At 36.7% G+C, this 26,072-nt stretch overlaps 1 protein-coding gene across 1 annotated transcript in view; it reads right to left on the bottom strand.

Moving 5' to 3' along the window:
- Positions 1-2,549: 2,549 nt before the first annotated feature.
- Positions 2,550-26,072, bottom strand: part of LOC145686499 (uncharacterized) — a 29,648-nt gene continuing 6,125 nt past the window's right edge. The window contains exons 2-3 of the mRNA XM_081759881.1: positions 14,308-14,892; positions 2,550-3,262 (exon numbers count right to left, since the gene is read on the bottom strand). Coding sequence (XP_081616007.1) covers positions 3,047-3,262; positions 14,308-14,892 — 801 coding nt within the window. The 3' untranslated portion in view covers positions 2,550-3,046. The remainder of the gene's footprint in view (positions 3,263-14,307; positions 14,893-26,072) is intronic.

Consider the following 26,072-nt stretch of genomic DNA (forward strand, 5'->3'; position numbering starts at 1 on the left):
GAGATGGCTACGAATTATAAAGTGCAATTGCACCGAAACTAAATTGAAAATTGACTGTTCAGTACTCTCCTCTTGGGGTTTTGTCAACTTCTGAATCTCTGAAAGTGATAGACTCGCGCTACAGGTGTCTTATTTTCAAAAGGTTGCCACGCTCTCTCTTTTTTTCTTAAGCTTATCGGTTCTTCCGGAGAGATCTATCGTTATCTTCAATTGCCATAACTTTATTTATTAATATCTCAATAACTATTAAATGTCATCTATTTCTGATTACTGTACAATAAACAACAATATTCTATGCTTCTATTGACACCTTCTACACTATTGTACTTTTCTGATTTAATATAGAAATCATTATTTTAAAAATATGCTATACGCTTATATCCACCTGCCATATGATAATTAGTACGTGCTTGTCTAGGCAAGGCTCCTCTCGAGCGAAGAAAATGTGAAACAATCATGGATACATTGACATATGGTTACAGCTTTAAGAACTTCTTAGATTCCTACATTTCTACTAATCACAACATAATAAATTGGATTAAACTTATGCACTGTTTAAATACAAATAGTTACATCATTTTATTACATATATTATCTAGATCTGGGTTATTCATCCTCCCCACTGAAAGCAGAGAATTTCTTGGCCATTCTGCTTTGTGAGTAGGTTCCCTAAACCATGCCCACAAATAACAGAAGCACCTTTAGGTTTCTTTTTCTATTTAAGTGACTAAGGAACAAGGTTTTTAAATCAACAACGAGGGAAGGTAACGGAAATAGACAAAATATATTCTTCGCAGTACTTTCCAAAAACATGAGTACTCTTATTTATTTTAATTATTAATATCAATTATTTCATATTTTATTTGGTACTCCTGTACAAAAGGATTTTCAAGAGAGGCTCATTCTGCCAGAGAAAACGTGTGACTTGACTTCAAAACGTGTGAAAATCCTAGTTAAAAAAAAATCACACGTATTATTCGGCTGTACTTTCGTATAGAGGCGTGGAGTTCAAATATTAGGTTAACCCCAGTCTCATTGTCTCCGTTGATTCTTGTTTATAATTCTCTGAAAATATTATTAAATCTTCCTAAGCTTTGTAGATATGTTATATGTTTAGAAAAATAGCACTTTTAGCTTCTACTAGAAGCATGTACTTGGCTGTTCCATACTCAGTTTAGGTCACTGACCTCCGAGTTCTGTAGTTTAGTCAACTTCTCTATTCTTAGTAGAACATTTCTTAAATTTCCAATAATGATTTCTCCATGATAAATGGAATATTCATAGACTATTAATTATTAAGATAAAATTATTCGTATTAATTCTTATAGATACCTATACTTGATAAAATACTATATATTTGTTAACTATGCTGAGATTAAATATGCAAATTAATATTCATATGTAAAATGTACGTGGCATTTACATATTGAGATGCAAACATAAAAAGTATACAAGAGATTTACATATTGACATGCAAAAATATCATTGTGTAAAGCTGCATGTCATAGAGTTTAAAAGTGTGTGTGTGTGTGTTTTTGACGAAATTTAAATTAAAAATAAATTAACTATTCTTAGAGAAAAGATTTTAAGCAATCTGATTTGATAATAGAAAATTTGGCGCAATATTTTTATATGAAGTGTATTATGTAACACACACACACACACACACACACACACACACACACACACACACACACACACACACACACACATGAGGTGTGCGCCAGAACCCCATATGTTATCTACTTATTTCTTTGCGACATATGAAACCAATAGCAACATATGTAATCCTTTTATGAAAAAAATATCAAATGAACGAGAAAATATATCGCATAAAATCATGCTGACATCAATATGCAATTTTTAGAGCTGATAAAATCATTTTGAATTACGAGGTATTAACCCTCACTCATATTTTGTATTGGACCAATATGTCGGATTGCGCAACCTCTTCCATATCAGCGAACTTCGCTTTCTTAGTATTTGAGTAAACGGGAAATGATATTTATTACTCTGGAGTCCGAACCAACCATCCATTATGCCATCCACAAAAAGGTTACCTCTGAAGATAGTCCATAAGGCCAAGGGCGCCGATTTCTCTGTAAATTTGGGGGGCCTATTCAGATGCAGAAGGTATATATATGAGGATTTTAAGACAAATTGCATTCAAATTATGCCAAATACTGTATATTCATAAATACAATAGTGGCCCACAAGAGCTTTGGGGAGCGGCCCCCAGAATCGACGCCCTTGCATAAGGCGACTATTCATACGCTAGAAGCCATCCATGTAAAGCTAATATGAACAGTCAACATTTACATTGTGACATTCGGCATATGGCCAACATTTACAATAATGTTTATCAGGGCCATATTTCCAGCACGACTGGCCCCTGGACAAACCAGTATACTGGTACCTCTACGATAACCTCACAGGAAGTCGTTTGACATACACAAACTAGCATCGGCTCAGGCAAGTATCCATGCGTTCAGACGGTCTTAATATTTATAACGTAATAAATATGTATATTACTATTACTGTATTTAAACGCAATTTATTTAGCGCTATGGGTTAACAATTGTTACTAATAATGTTGGTTTTAAAGTATTAAGAACTTCTTTATTTACACATTAATATTATAATTGCATTTCCCTAGATAATCAAAGATCATTAAACTTCATACTTGCTACATATTGAAATACGTAGACTTGCACAATTTCTTAGAACAACATCGGTCAACTTTAATATTATCTTTTTATAAAAGACAGACAATTTTCTCAAATTATATATTTAAGTGTCCAAAATATTTCAAACTATTCGAAATATTTCGAAAGATTTATCAATTTGTGGTGTTCAAAGAACGTGATTTAAAATGTGGTAATTTACACTTAAGAGAGAGATAGATGTAGAGTGGTTGAACTATAATTCATTAAAAAATAGTAGACTATTCGATTTTTGAAGGTTGTACTTTATGTCTATACTTCCCATCTCTCTATATATAATAGTGTAGATCACTTTCTTGGAAACTGTTCACTGTATAAACTGTTCATAGCACTTTATTCGGAAATATCACTGGGAGAAATCCAACTTCAACTTCACTCATAAAGTTATCTTTACCTGGGAAGTAATTTTTTGTATTAGTCTGTTTGTCAACACTGCGCTTGCGTACTTTTGAGGTTCGCTGTTCCTTTTTATCACTCGCTGCAGAAGAATGTATTACTCCTGATGCCGCAGATAGTGGGTATCTGAGCTGTGGAAATCCCTGGAATTAAAAAAAAATAATATATAGTTAGAAACTTATAAGGGAAGAGAAGGTAAAGTGAGGCACTTTTTAATTTGACGCCTCATATTGTATCTTTGAAAGAAAACAAAATTAACGGGTTCATGTAACTCAGGGATGCAAATAAGCACTCGCCCAGTGCGAGTGGTTCATCGGTGCGGGCGAGTATTCAGTATCATATAACATCATACCGAAGGTAAGTAAATGATGCTTATTGTGGAATATGGGCTACCAGCTTTTTTTTCTTGGGATAGTAACATTTTGTTGCTTATTTGCATCCCTGATGTACTGTTGGTGGGTGAATCTGTTAGGCTGGAAATGTGACACAAGATGAAAGGACTTAACATCCACAGGTATATACCTTAGAAGTGACATGTCGATTAAAGTACAAATTACTTGTTATTTTGATATATAGCTTTCAGCCTTTTTTAAAAAGAAAGCTTATTTTATTTATTTATTTGAGTGTAATGGTTAACGATAGTACAGTCACGAAAGAAAGTATTCTTCAGTTGACAAAATATCTTTTCCTAATAACCCGACAACAAATTAACCTATTAGAGTAACGACTTTGGCAAGTTGTCAAGTTATAACTATTCTAAGGGTAGCAACAAAAAGACCCAAATTAATTCATTTGTTCCCGAGTTATTGGCAAATGAAAATTTGTCAACTGTCAAATACTTTCTTTCTCGTGTGTACACCGAGGCTAAGGAAGACGTGATCATGAAATGCACGATAATGATGACGAAAGCGATAAGAAACAGGTTGACGCCGAGAAAAAAACGCACATTGTATTTGTCCAACACAAAACCCACTTAACGCGAGCTAAGATCGAGCCAGGGATCCACACACTAGAGATAAGCACTCTATCACTGAGTCATCGCGACTCATTTTTAATTTTAACGGTCAACTACTGTTTGGTACGATGGAGTTTAGTGTCCCTTTCAGCACCGAGGTTATATGAAACATGGAGTTATAGCTTAACTGAGATCCAAATCGGAGATCGAATGACCAACAACATAATCAGTATGTTGTGTGCCATATACTTTGACGGGCAGTGGATCAGGTCAGGATAGCTCTATACAAATATCTATTTTGTCAAGTTCGGAACTTCAACACAGAGAATTATATTTTAATGCAGTTAAAACTCCCTGTTTCTGAATTATACAGACTTTAATTATGAATTTTACCCATTATTGTATATTTTGTTCACGCAACGCTTAAATCCTGTTCGATTAGTTGGCGGTGAAATAATAATAATAATAAACATTATTGTAGTACTAATAGTTGTGATTTATTGGGATGTCAGCTTGAATATAGGAAACTTTTTAATGAAGGAAATCACCTAGATTTTGGCATTTAGATTTTTAGGACACATATTCTAATGCTAACTTCTGTATGGAGTTAGCACAGTTTGTAAAATTGATTGTTCTTTCTGTTTTTTATAGAATCATGCAAATCATAAAGTCTTACACTGTAACTAGTAAGTTTCCCTCTAGTGGAAAAGTCATCTTTCATTTATTCTTAACAACTCCTGCTTATAAATACACATTGCCACTAACTGGGAAACAAAAAAAGTTTACTTGACAAAAAATTTGATTCTTGAGTTATTGACCATTAAATACGGGGTTTACACTCAAATAAGTCCAAATTCCAGATTTGATGACAAATAAGTCGAGAACCAGAGATCTACACACCGCAATATTTTATTATGCGTACTAAGCTCATAAAGACCTATCACCATTTGATTTGTGTAAAGATGAAATGAGTTCCATCTATGGTATTTTAGTGTAATTTATTGATTTTACGGAGCTCAAATCCTACCTGGACAGCCAATATTTCAAAAATTAAAGACCTATACACCATAATATTTCATACTCCATAAGATACACCATAATATTTCATGCTGCAATATGTACAAAGGTCATCAGCAGTAACGTAGCGTGAAGTTTTGAAATGGGTAGGCTGAAATTAGATTCGTAGCTAGAGGGTGGCTAGGAGGGGCCCAGTCCCCTCAAACTTGCAATTGTTTGTTGTATGTATAAATGAATGTAAAGTGAATTCAAGTTACCCCTTCTCCCCCCCCACAAAAAAGATCCCGCTCTTATTAAAACGATCATGTCTTATTGTTCTAACTACGGACCTGGTTGTAATGCTTGATAGAAGAATGCTAATTCATGCAATATGTTCATCATATAATGCAAGAAATAGTATAAGAGTGGTTCTGCTTCATACTCTCCTTACATATACGGTTCAAATTTATTAGAAAGTCAATAGATTACTAAAAAATTCCAATCAATTATTTAAAGAATGTAACAAATGAAGTAATAAGAATTTCATATACTGTTTCAAAGAAACAAATAAAACCGGATATATGGCTATATTAATTGTAAATTCTCGAAATCATAGACACAAACTGAACCACTTCACCCACAACAACACTTATCAGCATACTACTGGAAAACAGTGGAGCAGCAGCTCACAGTTAATTGATGAATTTTACAGAAAAAGCTACTTTTAGATTGAAAGTATGATAATAAAAAAAGAAACTATACCTCATCTGAGTATAGTATCGATATTCGAAAAACTTACGGATAGCAACGCAACGCAAAAAATACAACAAGCAATTATAACTGCTATGGCAATTATCACCAACTAAAATGCAAATTTTACGCTGTGATAACGCAAACCAGTACGCAATAAGGTCCCTGATATATTAATATTATTCATAACAACATAACATTTTTATTCTCTCTCTCTCTCTTTTTTTTTTCTTTTTTTGGTCAAAACTTGTTACTGAATGCAAGCTTCTAAATTTTTCATAGTCTGTGTTCTGTAGTTTCTTACAAGACCGTGTCCTGTTGCTTTTGTTTTCCCAAACACCCGAAAGGCTAGCCTTTCGTCACCATTCGTCCACTTTCGTCGCATCGTGTTAATTTGTGTATAGCTTATATAGTTCGTCTGCTGAGGGTGGCGGGAAAGTGATTGTCACCGCCCCATTCTAATTCCATGAGAAAAGCGGAAGGCTGGCGGCCGATAGCCTTCAATGCGTTCTTGCAGAAGCTTCGCTTCCAACTCGCTTGATGTTTAAGCAGCGTTTTATAAAATAAATCCATTTTAATAAAATTAATTGTATCAATGTCCAAAAGCAACATTTCAGGCTGATGTATAAAAAAATGGATAGGCTAAGCCTTATAGCCTTAATGGACACTACGGTACGTCCCTGATCATCAGTGTTTACTACCATGCCAAGTTTGATCAAAATCGAATAGGGTTTATCGATCGCGATTTAGAAAAGTTTGTTCCTTTCATTAAGTTCAGATCCAAATTTGATGGTCAATAACTCGAGAACTGAAGGTCTGCATAATATTTCATGTGCGTAGTAAGCTGCACGAGGTCTGATACTGACTAATAGCAGACAATCCTTCAGCAAATCCAACTCCAAGTTTGATGGCCAACAACTTAGGAACCAAAGGCGTGCACACTATAATATTTAATATATGTACGCACATTACGCTAAGCTCGTAAAGTTCTGTGACCATCCCAATTTTGGTTAAGATCGGATGAGTTTCATCGATTTCATATCCTTGTGACTGATTTTTTTAAAGGAAAGTCAATGAAGAATGATAATCGTGCTTTCATGGTAAACACGCCAAATTGTGCTTTCAGCTTAGAAGTTTTATATACCGGTAGTCTACAAATTGAAATTAAAGCTTCGCAATAGTGTTCAAAAACTTTTTGAGACAAATTTTCCTTTATACTTAAGCTTTCCCTAGTTTATAAATGATGATCTATCTGCACTTATCACAACACTTCTTGATTGAACAGTATATTGAACTTGACAAAGATAACTTACAGTTTTAAGAAAAAAATTGTATCCTGTTTTCTCCCATAATACTGCCACTCTTCTCCAGAATTTTGACAACAAAACGGAGATATGAGGCTAGGTTATTTTGTCAGGTGCTCAAAAGAGGAAAATTCAAAAGGAACAAAATAAAATTAAGCTTTATCGATTATCCTCAACAGACAGTGTCGTAACTTGGAAATTTTCCTGGGGAAACAAATATAAATATTTGCCCCTCTAGAAAAATATGAAGTTGTCCCCCCTCTTAGAAAATATGACAAAATTTTGGCCATCTAAAACTTAAATCTTTACTAAACATTTCCATTACTTCTAGTTTCCCCAGTTGGCATTTTACTGAAGTGGGACCCAGATTTCATTTATGTTTCATCTGAGGGAAATATATTTTTTTTCACATGATGGGGCAGGGACAGCACCTTAAATTAATTTAAGTTGTTTTGGAAGTGTTATGATGGGCCCATTCAATGCTTCAGTGGTTAAATTGAGGGAACCAGATATACAAGGTGAGTCAAATTGAGGGTTATAATAAAATTTTCCGTCAAGTATGCATCGGGAAAGCCAAGTGATAAAAACCAAATGAAGAGGGCAGAGAGGCCGACAAAAGTCTGCATAAAGTAATACTGCCCAGGGACCTACCACAGTGATCCTGGGGCCAACTTGAAAATTTCAAACGGCAACATGATTTTCGTTCGAAACATCTAGGAAAACGAAACAGTTTTGGTAGGAAACAAGGTTCGATAAGGGGAACCGTTTCCAAATGCCCGCCAATAATGGGATCTATTTCTGATAAACTTACATGGCCCGTAGAAAGAACACGATGAGGGATAAATCAGTGCAACAAACATGGAAGTGGGCAAATGGTATAGAGTACATCGAGTAATGTCACTGTGATGACCCTCAGGGGCCCCACAGTGGAAGGTCCGGGGGCCAACTTGGAAATTTTAAATAGCAACATGGGTCGAGTGACACCTCGTTCGATTTATCTTGGAAAATTAAACAACTTTGGTAGTAAACTATAAAAGTAAACAAGAAAGTTCTATCGCTTTTTCATCCACCAGTTTCGAACATCGATATGTCACCTAAGGCATACCTGGAAGACCTTCTGTCAACACTCTGGAAGACTATAGACTCCATCGCGGTAGAACTTGGTGGGCCATGAAGCGAAGAAGGTATCAAGTGCATTTTGCACCTCTACCAGGGATTTGAACTGGTGTCCTCTAAGGTGATTGTCCAAGGAATGGAACGGACGGTGGAATGTCCGGGGGGTTTGGTGGATGCAATAGTGTTTCCCATCCAAGGCGCAGAATGGTGTCCCGGATCATCCTAGCCACATGGTGTTTAGCGTTCTCCTGTAACTAGAGGATCCGTTTGCGATTCAGAAGTGCTGGCTTCAGAGTTTTGAGTTTTTTTTTTTAAACACGGCTCAATTGCTGACAATACATAGTTGCATTGATGCTCTGACCAGCTGATAGCAGTTCCCGATACACGATGCCGCGAGCAGTACACCAAACAAGATGAGGACCTTGTTCTGGTGCAGTGCTGGGTTCGGCTGTTTTGGATCCGATTCATGGTATGCTAACCAATGATGACGGCCCCGTGGAGCTTCGTACAGGACCCACTTCTCATCACGTCAACACTCTGTCCAGAAATGGCTCCTTCCTCAGACGAGACAGCAAAGAAACACAGGTGTCTGCTCACGTTGCCTTCTGGCCCGGAGTCAAATCATGTGGGACCCATAGACTCAACTGTAGTGCTTCCCAAGTTGATGGAGGTGCTGCCGAATATGGTTCCTCCACTTACACTGAATTGGACTCCCAGTTCATCTGATGTATGGCCACTGTTCGCCTCAATTGCTGCGTGAAGATCTTTATTTTGTACATGTGTTGGTTTTCCGGCACGTGGTGCGTCTTCGAGTTTCGTCACCGTCCTTAATCTTGTTAAACTACCGCTGCATTGTTCGTGTAGTCACGATACCCACACCAAAGACATGGCATATCTTCCGTCCCGCTGCAGTGGCGTTTGACCCCAGTATGAACTCGTACAGCATATACACCCTTTTGACGCTCTGTGGTGGTCTGATGTTCACTCTGTCCTTACGTAAGTGAACTATACCCACACCAACAACTGACCTTCACCTTATCTCCATTCGCATTCAACTCATGGTGAGAGGGTCAATGGAACACAGACCTCCAGAAAAAGCGACAGAACTTTCTTGGTCACCTTTATAGTGTCGATATGGGGAACCATTTCCGAAATTGTTGCCAAAATATGTCCTGTTTCAGATAAACATGCATGGTTCAGATAAACAAAATACAAAGGCAAAGGCGAATGGCATATTGATGACAGAAAATAATCCGCTGTTGTATGTAGGCAAAGTAACTGCATCAATTACCGTGTCACAAACGATGTTCAATATGCTTTGCATTGTGTTCCACATAACTTCTTAAGCATCGGCGTAGGGACACATGCACATCACACATCAACTCTGTAGTGATCGATCCATACGTACGTCGAATACGCACCTTCATATCATCAATAGTTGTCGATACTGTGGATATTACACGACCTTTAAGATTTAGATCAGGAGATCATTGAGGCCAATAAATAAGACTTCTTGGACTAATCCATGTATCAAACCCAAATGTGTTCTAACAGCTGTTGGTAACATATCCTGACAGATATGACATATCGTATGTATTACCAGTAATGTTTTCATCAAAAAATGTGGCCCGACAAAATAGTTACTTAGGATGCCACTCTATAAATTGAGAGACCACCGATGCTGATGCGGAGGTAGTCGCTGCCATAAAAGATTGTCCCTAGTCCAATAACAGATATTATGTCAGTTTACGTGCCTTGTATTCGTAAATATAGCTTCTTCGCTAAACAATATAGTGAATACATAGTTTCAATCTCTGTTTTCCATACCTCTCAACCATAAACGAAATTGTATTTTAGCATGGAAATAATTTACTAATAGTTTCTTATGTAGTATGAGATGGTATTGATGTGACTTGTACTTGTGTAAAATATGCACTACATATCTCTGATTAAGTCCACTATCATGAGCTAGGTTTCTAGTACTTATATGAGAAATTACATTTACTGCTGCCAAAAGTACTGTTGCACGTTCTGTATTTGTTGCAAGGGAGTAACAGTCCGAACCCAGTGTTCCAAAGATACTACCATTTTTGCAGTAGACCTCTTTCCAAGCGCAGAAATGCCATATGAGAAGGTTGTAGGCGTTGTGGGTAGCGTGTTCCATTCATCGGTGCTGCCTCTCGAGAGTTTAATCTATATTCGCTTAACATTAACTAGATATTAATACAATGACCAAACAAAACCATTGTCTATTGGCACTTGCCCACACTAATACTAGTAGCACATACGGAATTATCTTGTGATTTCAATGCAGTCATGTGCCAGTTTCCTTGCATGTAGTACTCTTCACCACGGTACTCGTAGAAATTCCGTGCTGATTGCTACTGCGTTCGACTTTTCCACATGCGATATATTCAACTACAATATGCACAAACCACTAGACCAGCGTTTCCCAACCGGTGTGCCGCGGCACACTGGTGTGCCGCGAATGGGCCGCTGGTGTGCCACGAGGAAATGAAAACAAAATTATTAATTATTAAGAATCTAATTGCAAGACAAAAAATATGTGTATTTAAATTTCACATTACTATGAACCTCTACAATGAAAAAATACTGTAATTGTAATATATTATTGTACATACATTACTACTACATAGATTGTATTTCGAAAACAGAATGTTATTAATATTTAAAATTGTGACTTATATTAACCATGTTAATAAATTATAAGTTTCACACTGTGTTACTTATCTGTTCATTTTTAATGTTGAAAAAAGTATTAATTATCATTGTTATGACTGTTTCTTTATTGTTACAGATTATTTCGTAATTTGAAATTTTAAAATCTCATTCTATCCTTCCGACAAAGCAAACACATACAAATTACCGCAATTATGTTTTAAAAGTACAAGAGATTTGTTTGTTCGTTCGTAATTTAGTTATCTTCCTTGTGAAAGGTTGGATACATTCTTCGAAAAAGAAAGTGTATTTTTTTGAAAGACTGAGTTCTATATTTCATTGGAATTGTTTTCTATTTTTTAATTTGAATGAAAAATAAGTATAATGATTTACGATGAGGAAAACCAGTGATCGAGCTTTCTTCTTTGTGAGAAGGAGGTCAGTAATGAAAGAAAACAAATACGACGGTATTTTCTATTTACAAATAATAATAATAATAATAATAATAATAATAATAATAATAATAATAATAATAATAATAATAATACCTATGAGTGTGCCGCGAGAATTCAAGTTAGACCCGTAGTGTGCCGCAAGTTGAAAAAGGTTGGGAAACGCTGCACTAGACTAAATACATCCTCACTGCAACATCTACTTCATCTCACTACAACCTCCATAAATAGCTAGGCATTGCGATAGCCACGATGACATGGCAGTTGAGCAAGAATACTCAACGAAAACAAACCACTGGTAGCCATGCTACATTTACTACTTTGTAATACGACAAATCACGAATTCTCACTGTAAAATTTCCTAGTATTTCGTACATCGTGGCACAAAGCAATGTTCGAAAGTCTGGTCGTACGTTATGGTAAGAGTGATACATTTGATTTGATTTTAGCGTCTCTATCAGCAGCGAGCCTATATGAGAGAGGACTTACAGCTTAACGTGGGATCCGAACCACATGAGCTCCCGTCGGGAATTGAACCTGGCTCTCCTATGCAAAAGGACGTACGCTAATCCCTTAGCCACGAGGGAGCCCAACAGTGATACAGATACGCTCATCGAAGCAAGAAAATTAAAACGTTTACTTTATTAGTTTTCCCAACCAATTTTAGTGAAAAGGACACTAGTTGGCAACAGTGAAACCAGTCATCAGTTTCGGCCTAAAGACGCCAAAATTAACTTTGTCTTTATATATGTGTGTGTGCGTAGAAAAACAACTCTTTGTTCGAAAAGTTGCTGAGAGACTTTTTCTACTTCAGTTCCCATGAGAACGAAAATTAGCAAGTCACCCCAGTTGCCTAAGTGACATCTAAACTAATTAGTGATTGGACAATTTTTGGTCATCAACCAATAGTGGACAATGTTATATTAAGTGAGTGGTTACTAGTCACGTGACCCACGGTGACCAGAAGAACCGTAAATCAGTCGGTCGACGAACATTGAAAACCCCATCACGGGAGGGAAGTCGAGGACAAGCCGTGCCATAGGTTGCAACACGGAAGAAAATTGTAAGTAGCCCCAAATTCGCACTTCTGATATCAGAGGAAAAATTCAGTGTTAGGATCGCCAGAGGAATATTGTTTGAAAAGTCATAGTGAAAGAATAATATAACATGTTCAATTAGCACGCCAGCTAGTAAAGTGCCATTGTAGAAAAAAAAAGTAACAGCGCGCAATTGCTTACGCACAACTTATTCTTATCGAGCCACTTACATATAAATAAATGTGCACAACCTATTATTAATGTAAAAGAGAGAAAGAGGAATAGTTAGTTGAAATTATCAAAAGATAACACCTAATATTCTTATTTTAACGGCCGTATATTGTGTAAATGTTGTAAACATTATTATTTTTCTTACGTAGTGTTCTTACATATTTTGAAGGTTATTAAGCTGTGATAATTAACGTGTGATACTAAATGTAGTAACAATCTTACAGTGAAAATATGAGTAGTTAAACGTAATTACTATTTGAGTAATCATTTTGTTTTGTAAATTCTATTCCTTCATTAACGCGAGGTTGTAGGTTACGGGATGTGCTTCGCATCCAACGTCGAAGTAGTGAGCTATCCCTCGCAATAAGTGTAAATAGTAAAAAAGAGAAAAATAATTAAGCCAATTTTGATACTTTGATAGCTTGTACGTAACCGACCACGTTGCCTATCAATTTGTTATTTAAATCTTCCCAAGTTTAAATAACAATTGACAAAGTATGATATGTGTTCTAGTGGAGGAGATGATTGGGAACTGCCTCGATATTTTTCGATACCTCTCAGCTGTGAGCGTAAGGGTAGAGAGGCGTGACCTCCAACACTAGCGATAACAAGCCTTTACTACGTTCGTGGAGTACGATGTCGTTTTCTTAGTACGGAACTTGTAAGTTTATTTGAACTCATTGTTGATGGCCATTTTGGAAACATTTCCCTTTATCTACATTTGTTTCTACAAACCTTATTTCGTTTTCCAAGATGTGATGAACGAGGTCTCACTTTACCCACGCCGCCATTTGAAATTTTACGTAGAGAGGTTCTTAACAGCTACCTCAACAACACAATTCGATGTATCATGCACCATTTACTTACTCCCAGTTTGTTTCATTGATTTATCTCCCACTGTGATCCTACTACGTGCGATGCAAGTTTATCTGAACAGGGCCCATTTTTGAAGGCCATTCTGGAAACGGTTCCATATAGGCACTTGTTTCTTACCTAAACTGATTCGTTTTCCAAGATGTATTGAACGATGTATCATTCGACCTATGTTGTCATTTGAAATTTTTAAGTTGGCTCCAGGTACACTGTGTTGGATCCCTGGTGGCATTTGCTTCTCAGTCTTTTATCGGCCTCCCTGGGCTCTACATGTTTGTTTCTTATCACTTTGATGTGGACGTTTGGCGAGGAATTAGCTTGTAACACTCAATTTGATTCACCTTGAATATTATTTTTCAGTGTCATAATAGTAGACTTTTTGCTGAAATGGTCCCACATCACATTTTCGTTTCATTCAAAAGTTATTATTTTGTTTTTGGGATGTGATTAACTTATTCCATGCTTCATTTATACAGTCATGTTCACAATTAGAAAATTTTATCTTGAAACGCCCTTCACCCTTGAATGGTGAGGAGTTTAAATGGAGGGGCAGTTCTCCCCTGCTTCCAAAAATTACGGCTCTATCAACAGAAGATAGAAGGAAAACAGGAGCAGGGGAGAAATAACTAAATCTGTAACTTAACCCGATTACTTACCTAGATTTCAGTATTTTGCCCTAAAATTTCCTTTCGCCCTATTTGCTAAATTTCCATACCAAATATCCCTAGATTTAGGAATTTTTTTTCAATTTACGAAACCTGCATCATAATAGAACTCTATTTTAGAAATACTTACTGTTGTTTGGAGATTGACAAGTTGTCCTAATAAGTATGGTAGGAGAGCTGTTGTGTCAAATCCCAGAGAACGCCCTGTAGGTACGGGAGGCAAATATGCAGTTTGCAGAGATTGTACACTCTGTGCTCTTTGAATATCCTGCAAAGCTTGTAGATTGGATAACATTTGCAGTGCTTGTAAGACCTGAAGTTGTCGAAATGCTGCTAGGGCCTGTTGGGAACCTCCAACACCAAGAAGCAACTGCAAGAACGCCTTGTCTCCCTCTTGAAAGTTGTAGGTCGGTGGGAATAAGTGGGGTCCTGTGCTGCTGGGCACATTTGCCGGGCTCTGTTGTCTCTGAATTATGTCTTGGATACTGTTCACTCTATTGTTTCGTTGATGATGAAGGCTGTCCTGCATATTGTTGACTCCATGAAGTCTTTGTATAGCATCTTGTATACTGTTTATTCCTTGATATCGATTTGGTTTGTGTGAAAATACTGATGATTTGGAGTCTTTTGCGTCGTCTATTTGCAGTTGTGCTTTGCAGTAACATGAATACGGTACGATAATCATTGTGATGATTGATGCTGTAAATAATGTCATCTGGAAAAAAGAGAAAATAATAATAATAATAATAATAATAATAATAATAATAATAATAATAATAATAATAATAATAATAATAATAATAATAATAATAATAATCTAGCATAGTATTAGCGTTTACCGTAAACATATACAAATATGACACATACACCGACGGGTAGATCTCATTGAACTGAAGAGAAATAACTATATGGTTGATTTGATTTTGAGTTTAACGTGCCTTTCAGCAGCAAGGCTATATGAGACGGGACCTACTGATTAACGTGGAATCCGAACCATATGAACTCCGCCGAGAATCAACCCCGGGTCTCCCACGCCAAAGGCGTGTGTGCTAACCTTTTAGCCACGAAGGAGCTTAAAAGAAATATATGGGTCAGTGGAAATTCTCCTATGTAGCTTTGTGGATAGAGTATGTAGTAGGGTTACCATAGATCAGCATTTATGCGGACATGTCCGCATTTTGAAAATAAGAAATTTCCGTAAACGTACATTTTGTGAAATTCCCTGAATTGTCCACATTTTCTAAGCGCAAACGTATTATCAATTCAATCAGACATTTCACATGTAAAAATATGTTTGTTTATTTGTATTCAAAGAAGTATTATTATTATTATTATTATTATTATTATTATTATTATTAATAATAATAATAATAATAATAATAATAATAATAATAATAATAATAAAATGTGAAAAATGTGAATAATCAAAGTCAACATCATGGTGTGTATGTACTCTTGTTTAATTGTTTTTCATACATTTCAATTTATTTTTTATAATGTTCTTAATACTAGAAAGTAAAAGATAAAACATCTCATTCTTGTGTGTCCAAAGTTAATGTCTAATGCCAGATAGCCACATGAAAGTGTGTCTGCATTTTGGGATTTCAAAATGTGGTAACCCTAGTGTGTAGTATGTAATGTACTATGTTACCAATTTTTTTATTGATTTCTTACTTAAATTTTAAAACATTTTGGTTTATCTATATATAAATGTTACTATTGCATGCATAAACCTCAAGTTTTTATTGCACTGTAGCTTTAGTCAAGGCCATTCGTAGCTGTAAGTTTGAAAAAAGCCAAGGTTTGACACATCTTCATTTCAAAATTTGTAAGCCAGTTATACAATTTCGAAGCTTCCCTTATCTGTAAATGAGACTAATAAATAAAATAGGCACAGAAATTATTTTATCATATTTGCGTAGACCGTAGATCTATTGTCTACATCACTCTCGAGAGCAGCTTCACTATTGAAAATTCGGAATAATAGATCTCTCTATTTTTAAATTAACTTTGTTTGTTTAATCTTATTCGTTTATTTTTTTCAGAGTAGTTTGAAAAAAATAGTTTCGTGAGAGTAATGGAAATTTTATGTGAATACTTTCGGGCAATGACTTTTTTATGATTTCAAAATAGTTTATCACCGAAAAAAATGCATCGAGAGACCTCATTTAGCTTTCAGAGATGAAGCACCATAAAATAGTATTGTGTACATCTTAGCCTGGTCGCATATTTCTTAGTGATGAATTTCGTGAAGTTCGTCCGTCCAAATTTGTTTTTACCAATAATGTTGTTCATATGTGTGAAATGATTGAGAAGATTGGCATGCAACCTACCGTGAGATTCTGGTATTCTTGAACATTGACATGAAAGTAATACATACACATTTGCATGTTCACCCGATCGTACGGACTTTCAAGCCAGTGGACTCCATACAACTTGACAGAAGCTCGGAAAACAGGCTTGTGTCAATTGGTAAATAAATGCTCAAAAACTTAAACTGAAGAAGTTAAATTTGGTACAATACATCGTTGTAGGGGACAAAACGTGGGTCTATCCAGGAACGTCATAATTCAAACACAATTCGCGTTGTTCGAGTGTTTCAAAGTGAGCTAAATTCAACAAAAGCGGTTCATTCAAGGAGTACTGACAAGCAAATGATTGTTTATTTCTTCGTTTATACCGCACATGTGGCAACACAACTTTAGAAGATCAAAAGACAGCAAATGCTGAGTGGTACACAACAATTTGTTTGCCAGAGGTCATCAATGGATTGTGTCCAACAAGCCCAAATCGTGGCATCATTCTTTACCACCACAATGCCAGCATATCAAACAAGCATTGATTTCTTCCAGTAAAAATAGTTAAAATCTCCTGCATATACATGGGTAAGATGATATTGCTCTAAATTCGCTGCCATCAGTCGAACTTCCAGACAAAAATATACTGTTGATTGCCAAGTCAGCTCCATAAACGAGACCATTTCCGGCACTAGAAGGAATAGCATTAGCAACATGTACATGCTGGGCGACAATGGGGGAGTAGAAAATTTTACCTCTTATAAAATAAAAAGATACTACATCCAGCGAATGAGAAGATATAATATCTATCAAAACAACTTTTCTTAACTCATAGGATGCACCATAAATATTAATAGTAGCAAATTTGACAGAAAACATCATAAAACAATTAAACGGAGTTATGTGAAAACGAGATGAAAACACTGTCAATAGGGACAATAAAAACCAGAACGGTAGTATCATCTAGAGCTGAATAATAACTAATACAAGGCAAAATCAACACACATGAAGATTTGCTGAGACATAAAAAGGAGACTGGGTCACTCTTTTGCACTTTCACCCTCGGGAATATTAGTCGCGTTGTTATTTAAGTTACCTGGATTAGCAAATAATATATTACCCAAGTTTGTGTTGCTTCTTGCGTATTTTACAGCCCGATCAGATTATGCAAAAGATTACCTTGTAACTTCCGGGACTATGGGGTCGGCTGAGACAGTATCAGTGGTCGTGGAATTGGAAGAAGTTGCAGTGGGGATGATAAGTGTTATCCAGGGTAGACGTACTGTATATCTGAAACACATTAGAGCAGTATCGACATTGTCCTCAGCACTGTTAGTCGCTAAGACGTCTTTGGTAAATCCTGGCGAAAGGTTCACTACAGGAGTCGGATTTCGGATTCCTTAGTACATGATTAGGAGGAGGTGATTTACCACTGAAGGATAAGCAACAACAATCGAATGAGCACTAGGGAGAATATTAGAATGACCATGTAGAACTGTTGAGAAAACATTATATACTGCTTGAGGTAGGGTGGGGATTGAGGCTGTTACAAAAATTAATACACTCAACGCTGGTATTGGTGAAAGATTCCAAAGAAGTTTTCTGCGGTAACACAGGAGAAACGCTATAATTTGTAAGATCCGGCGCAATTGGCAATTGTATCAGGTGAGGAGATCCTCTCAGGTCCTTACGTAAACCGGGATCAACGGAGGACGATGTATTCGCGATAGAATAGACTGGCTTGGCTTGACGTTGGGGACTCTGGGAGATTTCACTGTCATATATTTCTCACACGTTTCAGACTGCACAAAACAGTCCACTCACTCGTATCCACTCACGTAAGTAAAGAGAATAAGGAGCATGGTCACACTTTCGCAATTATTACGAATAGTATTAACTTGTAAAGAAGCCATGATTCACAAGTCAAAAACAAGCGCTAACGTAACGTTCTCAAGATGATAAAAAATAAATAAATCAAGGGTTTTCCACTTCGAGCAAATATAGCGCAAAACAAGAGCTATTATTAAGAAAGTACAGAGGTTATTCAGTCTACATTTGGCCAATTTCGACTTACCTAAAAATTTAGAAGAATCCATATCGCCAGATTCCTAAGTGCTCGATGTGTTTCCCTTGGTTCCTAACAATAGACCGACTGCGTAATTTCCACTGTAATAGGCTTCTCTGAAGAATTGGGAGGCGGATCTTGTCCTATTTCCTTTGCACAGCTTTCCAAAGTCCTTCCACAGTTGTCACACGCCGTTTTCCCAAAGCCCGCTTCAGCAATCCAAATCCACAATGTCCATAGGACTTGCATCTGGAGATTTAACAGGTACCTCATTGAAAGGTATCACCTGTATACCACTTGCCTCCTCCATCTCCCTGTAGAATGCTAGGGACGATCGTGAGGTATGTGATGAGGCCTTGTCCATGTGAATGCGCACCGGATTAGTGTCATTTGCGTACATTGTTGGAATCTCATGCTCGTAGTTCGGTGGCATGATCTACTCCTGAAAATACTGCCAATTTATTTTGCAATTCTTCGCCACCCTACGAATCTTCAGTTTACCTCGGTAACAGTAGCCAGTAACGACCATGAACCCTTTTGGGAAGTATTCTTTACAGACACGGACCCACCTTCTGAAATTCTTGGCGACCTTCTCTCGGTACATGATGGCTCTCGGTTTGCCGCAGTCGGAAAGGTAAATCCATGCTTCATCGAGCGTTACGACGTACATCCACCTTTGTTTTGCCAGATGCCGTTCGTACAGCTTCCAGGCGTTACACTTTCTTTACTTTTGGTGTGCACCCGTGAGAAGATGGCCGCGAGCTTTCATGAGTTTTTCCAGCTTGAGTTGATGGGGTAACGTCCGGCTCACAGTCCCCAAAGACACGTCAAGACGATTATCAATACACCTTCTTGTTGGCGGATATTCTTGCATTGCCATTTTGCGAAGTTTCCTCTGCATGGTGAAGGTGGCCTTGGTGCATTTCCCCTTCCTAGGTAACTTCGTTGGTGATCCAAATGGTGGAGCTTCGTTGCCCTTGTACTTTTTAATAACATTTTTTATTCTACTTAAACTGATGTTGCAACCATTCTTCTTGCACTGTTTTCTAATGACAGAAACACTAAAGTGGGCGTCATAAAGAGCCGCAACATAGCCTTCCCAAAACCGGCTTAGTTTGGGCGGCATTTTGGTCACAGAGCGGAAACTCACATACTTGGAAACAAATTTAACACAACACTCACAACAATGGTCCTGTTTTGTGCGTTATTGTCGTCCGCGCGGAAAAACAACTCCGTTCCCAGGAAACCACTGCACAACACTGCAGGGCGCCACGAGCCAGGTCGGGTGAGTCCATTCTGCCCGGGAGGGGTAAGGAACGAAATCGGCCAAACGTAGGCTGAACAAACTCTGTACAAAGAAAAGTCACTGCCCTCTCATGGAACACTCGGCTCGCACAGACATAACATTGCACATGACGTGAACTACACGAAGATCACGGGCGATCTGTGGCCATCACGCCACGACCACTTCACCCTGAAGCATTTGTCATCGACGTCTTTACAAGCAATTCCTATCTGTGCCACTACGTCTAATCTTTTACGTTGCTCTTCCTTGTTTCGTAGATAATTTCGTATATCTTTTATGTTATTATCACTTATTTGTAGTATTTACAACTTCTGTCCCTCTTAACCGCGTGCTTCACACTCTTATTGCCTCTCCTCACATAACTATAGAGTTAACTGATTTAATTCTCATATTCTCCAGAATAGTTGGTGCAGCGATGCCAATCTCACAAATAGGTGTACATTTACTTCCTTGACAGATAGTACAGATAGCCAGCTGTTTGGGGAAACATCAGAATCTACTTCATCTGTCCTAGCTCTCTCAATCCATCGATTTGAACAATTTTTGAACATCTAGCCCTCTTAACAGTTGAGGTCTGCACGGGCCGGAATTTTTATCCCGGGTCCAGCCTGGCTCGTGAATTTATAATATGAGGCCCGACCCGAGCCCGGAATATGTTTTAGTATTTAGGTTCGAGCCCGACCCAAGTTCGTGTTATAATCAAATGAGCCCGAAATAAGCCCGAATTACAGAAACTTAATAATTAACGCAAAATTGAATTTTTATTTACAGCAATTAGAGATTTAATATTACAGTTGTGCTTTAAAAGTTCTCCAGAAAGAACGGTGCTATAAATATCTTTGTACAGTATATTTACATAATTAGGCCTGAAAAGGCCCGAGAAATATAGTTGTATATTTAAAAATTTACGGCTCGAGCCCGGCCCGGGCTCGAAAAGGTATATTCTTTGTAGGCCCGAGTTCGGCCCGAGCCCGTGAAGACCTCCATTCCACAGGTTTAGTGGCTCGCGCGTTTGTATTTGATACACATGGTTCCGGGTTCGACTCCCAGTGAAATAACACAAAAAATAATTTCACAAATCATTCACTTTTATTAATCATTCGTCTCCTTTAGCCTAAAGGATATAAATGTGAGACGTTAAACTAAAAAAAAAAAAAAAAGAGTGTTCAAGTTCGGTGCAGATTTTCTCTTGTATCATCGGGGATTCAGTGTTAAACTTCATGAAAAATTGCCCGCAATCCCTGCAGAAATAATTCACGAGTTCTTCGCTTACATTTCGTGACGAATACAAGATACACTAGAAGGTAAAGATGATTCAATACCAAATTAATCAGGTAAGTAACATTTTATTGGGAACTTTCCATATTTTGATGACGATTGCATTTTAATCTATTGTCATGTATTTACGCGTAAAGGAAATATTGGCTTTATGTAGATTAAAGAATTATAATTAGGAATGAAATGTCTGGGCTTTCGGCACATATGATCATATTAGCCCGTCACGTATGAGAGATGGCGTATCTCAGCAATCACCCTGGGAGTCGGAGACGAAGAAAGAAGTGGGGAAAGACGGAAACGCCCTGGGACTATCATGTTATGTACCATTCTGTATTTGCCTGGTGTGATTGAGGAAAACCCAGGAAAAATTCACTCAGGATGACTAGTCTGAAAAGCTTTTAGTGCGACGACCAAGCGTCCACACCGGGAATCGAACACAGGATCACTGACACTAAAGGTGAGAGTGTTAGCGACTACTCTACGCGAGGCCACTTATATAGATTAAAGCTTTGCTCTAATACAAAATATATTCTTTCCTTTATCTGTCATGTTAGTTCCAGGAAATGTGTCTTACAATTTAAATGTTTGAACATAACAATGCTAGTTGAATGAAAGTAAGATGGAAAAGAGGAATTTCTTAAACTTATTAAATTTACATTTTTATTTTTTCACTCGTATGGGAATTTTATTGGAAGTTCAATAAGAAATTTCTTCTTATCCTCCCATTTTAATATTTAAATCAATGCACTTAAGAAGGAGAAAGTGTTGACGCGGAATGGACAAGATATCTCTATTTTCACGCAAGGAAATAAATATTAAAATATTCATGTTACTGCTAATAAAGTACACATTCAAAGGCATTTTATTACTCAAGAAAGGATGCAGAAACAGTGCTTTAATCAGACTGACTTCTTTCATACGCTAGAAAATATTCACGAATCTTCGAGAAAATTATTATTATTATTATTATTATTATTATTATTATTATTATTATTATTATTATTATTATTATTATTATTATTATTATTATTATTATTATTATTAACCATAATGTAGCCAAGTTACCAATGTGGAGTCTCGTGAATGTGATTCTCGGTGTTTACTTTCCGGACGCAGAGTTTTCTGTTGGCCTAGAATCGTGAGGCAAATAGGAAGTTAATACAACTTAGAAATCAAGATACAATGGCGTTGAGAATCGATATACCGGTACCGATTCAACATCACTCAGGTTAGTTGAATGTAAATAATTGAGTCTGCCGCAGGACTTCATGAGGTATACAATCGGGGTGTTTACTATCATTAGGTTCTAGATTTAATAGATCAATTACATAATTCAATTAACTGGCCAAAACTAATTAATTGAACCGATTAAAACGTTACATATTAAATACTAGGGTGGGCCGATTTTTTTTTCGAATTTCGATTGGCCGGGTTGCGGAAAAGTTGCCTCGTGTTGTTGTCCAGTGTGAAAAACAACCAAAGACTATAGCTGTGCATAACAATTTTCTTCGCAGTGTCGTGCGGGTTGCATAACTCCAACAATAAAGATATTCAAGACCCATAAAGCAAGTGAAGGGGTTGCCCCCCAAAAATTCCAAATTTTCTGTGTAGACTACCAATAACACGAGACAACTTTTCCGCAACCCAGTCAATCGGAATTTTAAACAAAATTAGCTGTGCAGCACAATTTTCTTAGTAGTGTCGTTCGATTTACATAGCCGCAGCTATAAAAATATTTAAGTGCTATAAGGCAAAGAAAGGGGTTGACCAAAAAATCCAAATTTTCTGTGTTGACTACTACTAATACGAAGCAACATTTCCGTAACCCGGCCAATTGAAATTCGAAATAAAAATTTGGAAAACCTTATTAAATACATATGAGAAAAATACATTGTTCTTATTTCTTCCTGCACTTCTAAACTTGCCTGGAATGTCTATTTTTCTCTATCTTTCTGTCTCTTATGCAGAAATCTTTCATTGCATTTACATTTATATATATATATATATATATATATATATATATATATATATATATATATAGAGAGAGAGAGAGAGAGAGAGAGAGAGAGAGAGAGAAAGAGAGCATAAACAACCTGAAACACAATCAACTTCAATTTAGTAAGATAGTGAAGGATGTTGAATAGAAGATAAGTTGCCATAGGTACGCAACCAGTAATGCGTAACAAAATACTGCATAAATCTTCTTTTAAATCTTTTTATTGGAAATATTGTCATTGGTCCCAATTGATACTTGATAATTAGATACCATTTATAAAACGCTAGGTTTCTTTAAATCCTAAACACCAAAGTAAAGTCTATTCAAAAGTCGACTAGTTAATCTGTTAAATGAATACAGTTAACCGATTAAAATCTTATGCAGCGGTTGACAGACATTGTTTTATTACTCTTAAATTGGGCAGATGGTATAACTTCAATTATTTTCAGCTTTCAAAGGTGGGTTTAAACTCAAAGTAAACAATCAAACATTTAGCTCCTTGAGAAAGGTTATATAAACTAAAAGTAGTATGAGCGTTTCTATTAGAGACTGTGTCACTCTTAATAGTATGTGTGTCACTGTTGGGAGTATTTGCGACACAGTTAGAAGAAAGCATACAACAATAGATACAATCTGCTAGTTATCTGTATTTTTTACACATATAATTCATAAGTACAATAGAACCCCTCTCGTCCGTCTTTGTCTGGTCCGCCACGCCGGTTGATCCGACCGTGCAGTTGAAGTTGTCCCGAGTCGTCTGTAACTCACAAGGTCCATTATTGTTTACTGTTGTTGCGACTTTCTTGTTTACTTGCTATTGCCGCATATCCACTTTAGTTCTTCGTCATGTCTTGTATTGTTTCTTTCGTTTTGCGTGTTTTCTGTACTGTACTATGTAATTTTAATGTTTGCTCTTCGTTTGTTTTTACGGTAGATAATATAATCATTTTTGAGTTCAGAGATTGTTTCTTTTTACTGTAAATCTGTATTTTTCTGCGTTTTCTCATAATCCGACCTTTTTTGCGTTCCGACCATACCCCAGTCCCAAAGGTGACGGATTAGAGGGGTTCTGGACTGCGCTGGACTGCGCTGAATTAGTGGTAGAGCGTTAACCTCTGGTGCGCGGGGTTGCTATCTCAGCTCATGCCAAGTTGTGTTACACAATTAACATGTGGGGGGGAGGGGGTTCTCGGTTTTTTCCCGTATCCTCCTACCTTCTTTATTCCACCAGTTCATTCATTCCCATCATCACCGTCTCCTTTAGCCTACCCAGCATAATCGTGGGACGTAAAACTGAATTTTTTCATTTCATTCCATTTTCAACAAATCTATTGCAATAAAATAAAACCTATCAATTATTATTGGCAACAAACGCCATTCTTTTTGGTGCCATAAAAATTTGTTTTCTCTTGAAAAGCATGGATGAGAATTTTTAGCGACGTGTCCCCCCCCCCAAAAAAAAAATTTTTTTTCCTACTATTTTTTAAAATTTTCAACACGCAAAAAATAAAGAAAATACTCATCGATGGGTTTGAAAAATATTACACATTTACATCTAAATTGTATCTGCAATCTGTGAAACTTTCAAAATTTTTCGATCACCCTCACCAAAATTTAAAAATATTCAATTTTGAGCATGTATGATATGATAATTCGGTAAGGGGAGGGGGTAGGGGGTCAAAAAAATTTTTTTGACGTAGTTTTAGGTTAAGAATAAACTTTTGGGTCAATAGCGACCCAATTTGCATCAAGGGCCGATTTCTCTATCTTACAAGGAAATACCCTTTGCTCAAAATTAATATTTCAATACATGAGGAATTAACTAAAATGCTACAATTAGCAGAACAAATCATAGCACAGAAACATAAATTTCCGTAAAAGAAAGATATTACTACGTACAGTATATATGGGATTTTCTGTGCATCATAAATTAAAAAGTTTTTTTCTCCTTTGCTTAATATTTTGTTCTATTAAGTTAATTATTCTGTGAGAAAATTGTACTGTAACGGAATATAATAAATTATAAAGAGTAACACTTTGGTGAACGGTAACATTTTTTTTTAACCGTCGTAAAATAAATGACTGCCATTAATTCGCGCGTACACAAAACGTATAAATGTTCCCGTCAGTAACACGTAATAAATTCACTTATGAAATATATCACTGAAGAGATTTCAAAGGCTTATCTGATAGAGCATAACATATGGAGGAGATGTGTGTATGTTGTGCAGAGTGAAAGGCCATAAAGACATTATTACATATGCATGTATGCAAGGCACAAATATATTCTCTTCCGTCTTTCCAATAGATTACATCATTTATTGTTTTAGAGGCATTCGATTTTAGACTGAATGATATCATAACCAATAACTTGAATTCTTCTATTTGCAGAAAAAGAAACAACATCACGATTTACCTAAAATCATATCTAAATGCAATAGAGATAACGTCACGTTCAAAATGTGGCCACCCAACTCAGTTTTAAATGCTTACCACTGACAATCATAGATTAGTATTAGGATTAGGAATTAGATTTCTGGGCTTTCGACATCGATGGACATGTTAGCCCTTCACATATGAGGGATGACATCCCTCGGCGATCATACCATCCGAGGAAAGGGAAGGAAAGAAGCGGCCTGGGACCTATATGTTAGGTACCATCCCGGCATTTGCCTAGTGTGAATGAGGAAAATCTAAGAAAACCTCACCAAGAATGGTTGGCCTGGAAAATCTTTTACACTTTTTCCACTGAGTGTCGGACCCGGGATCACTCGCAGCAAAGACGAGAGTGTTAGCGACTACACTATTCGGAGTCACTGGCAATTATAAAAACTTTAACTTAAAAAAAAAAAAGATTCCAAAGACATAATGAAAATAAGTTTCTTTTACTTAGGTAGTCCAGGAAATCTTGATCAACATTCGACAAAACTTAGCGTTTTAGATAAAAGAAGGG

This window comes from Thermobia domestica, chromosome 5 (genome assembly GCF_964235325.1).
Source record: "Thermobia domestica chromosome 5, izTheDome1.hap1.1, whole genome shotgun sequence".
Classification (NCBI taxonomy): domain Eukaryota; kingdom Metazoa; phylum Arthropoda; class Insecta; order Zygentoma; family Lepismatidae; genus Thermobia; species Thermobia domestica.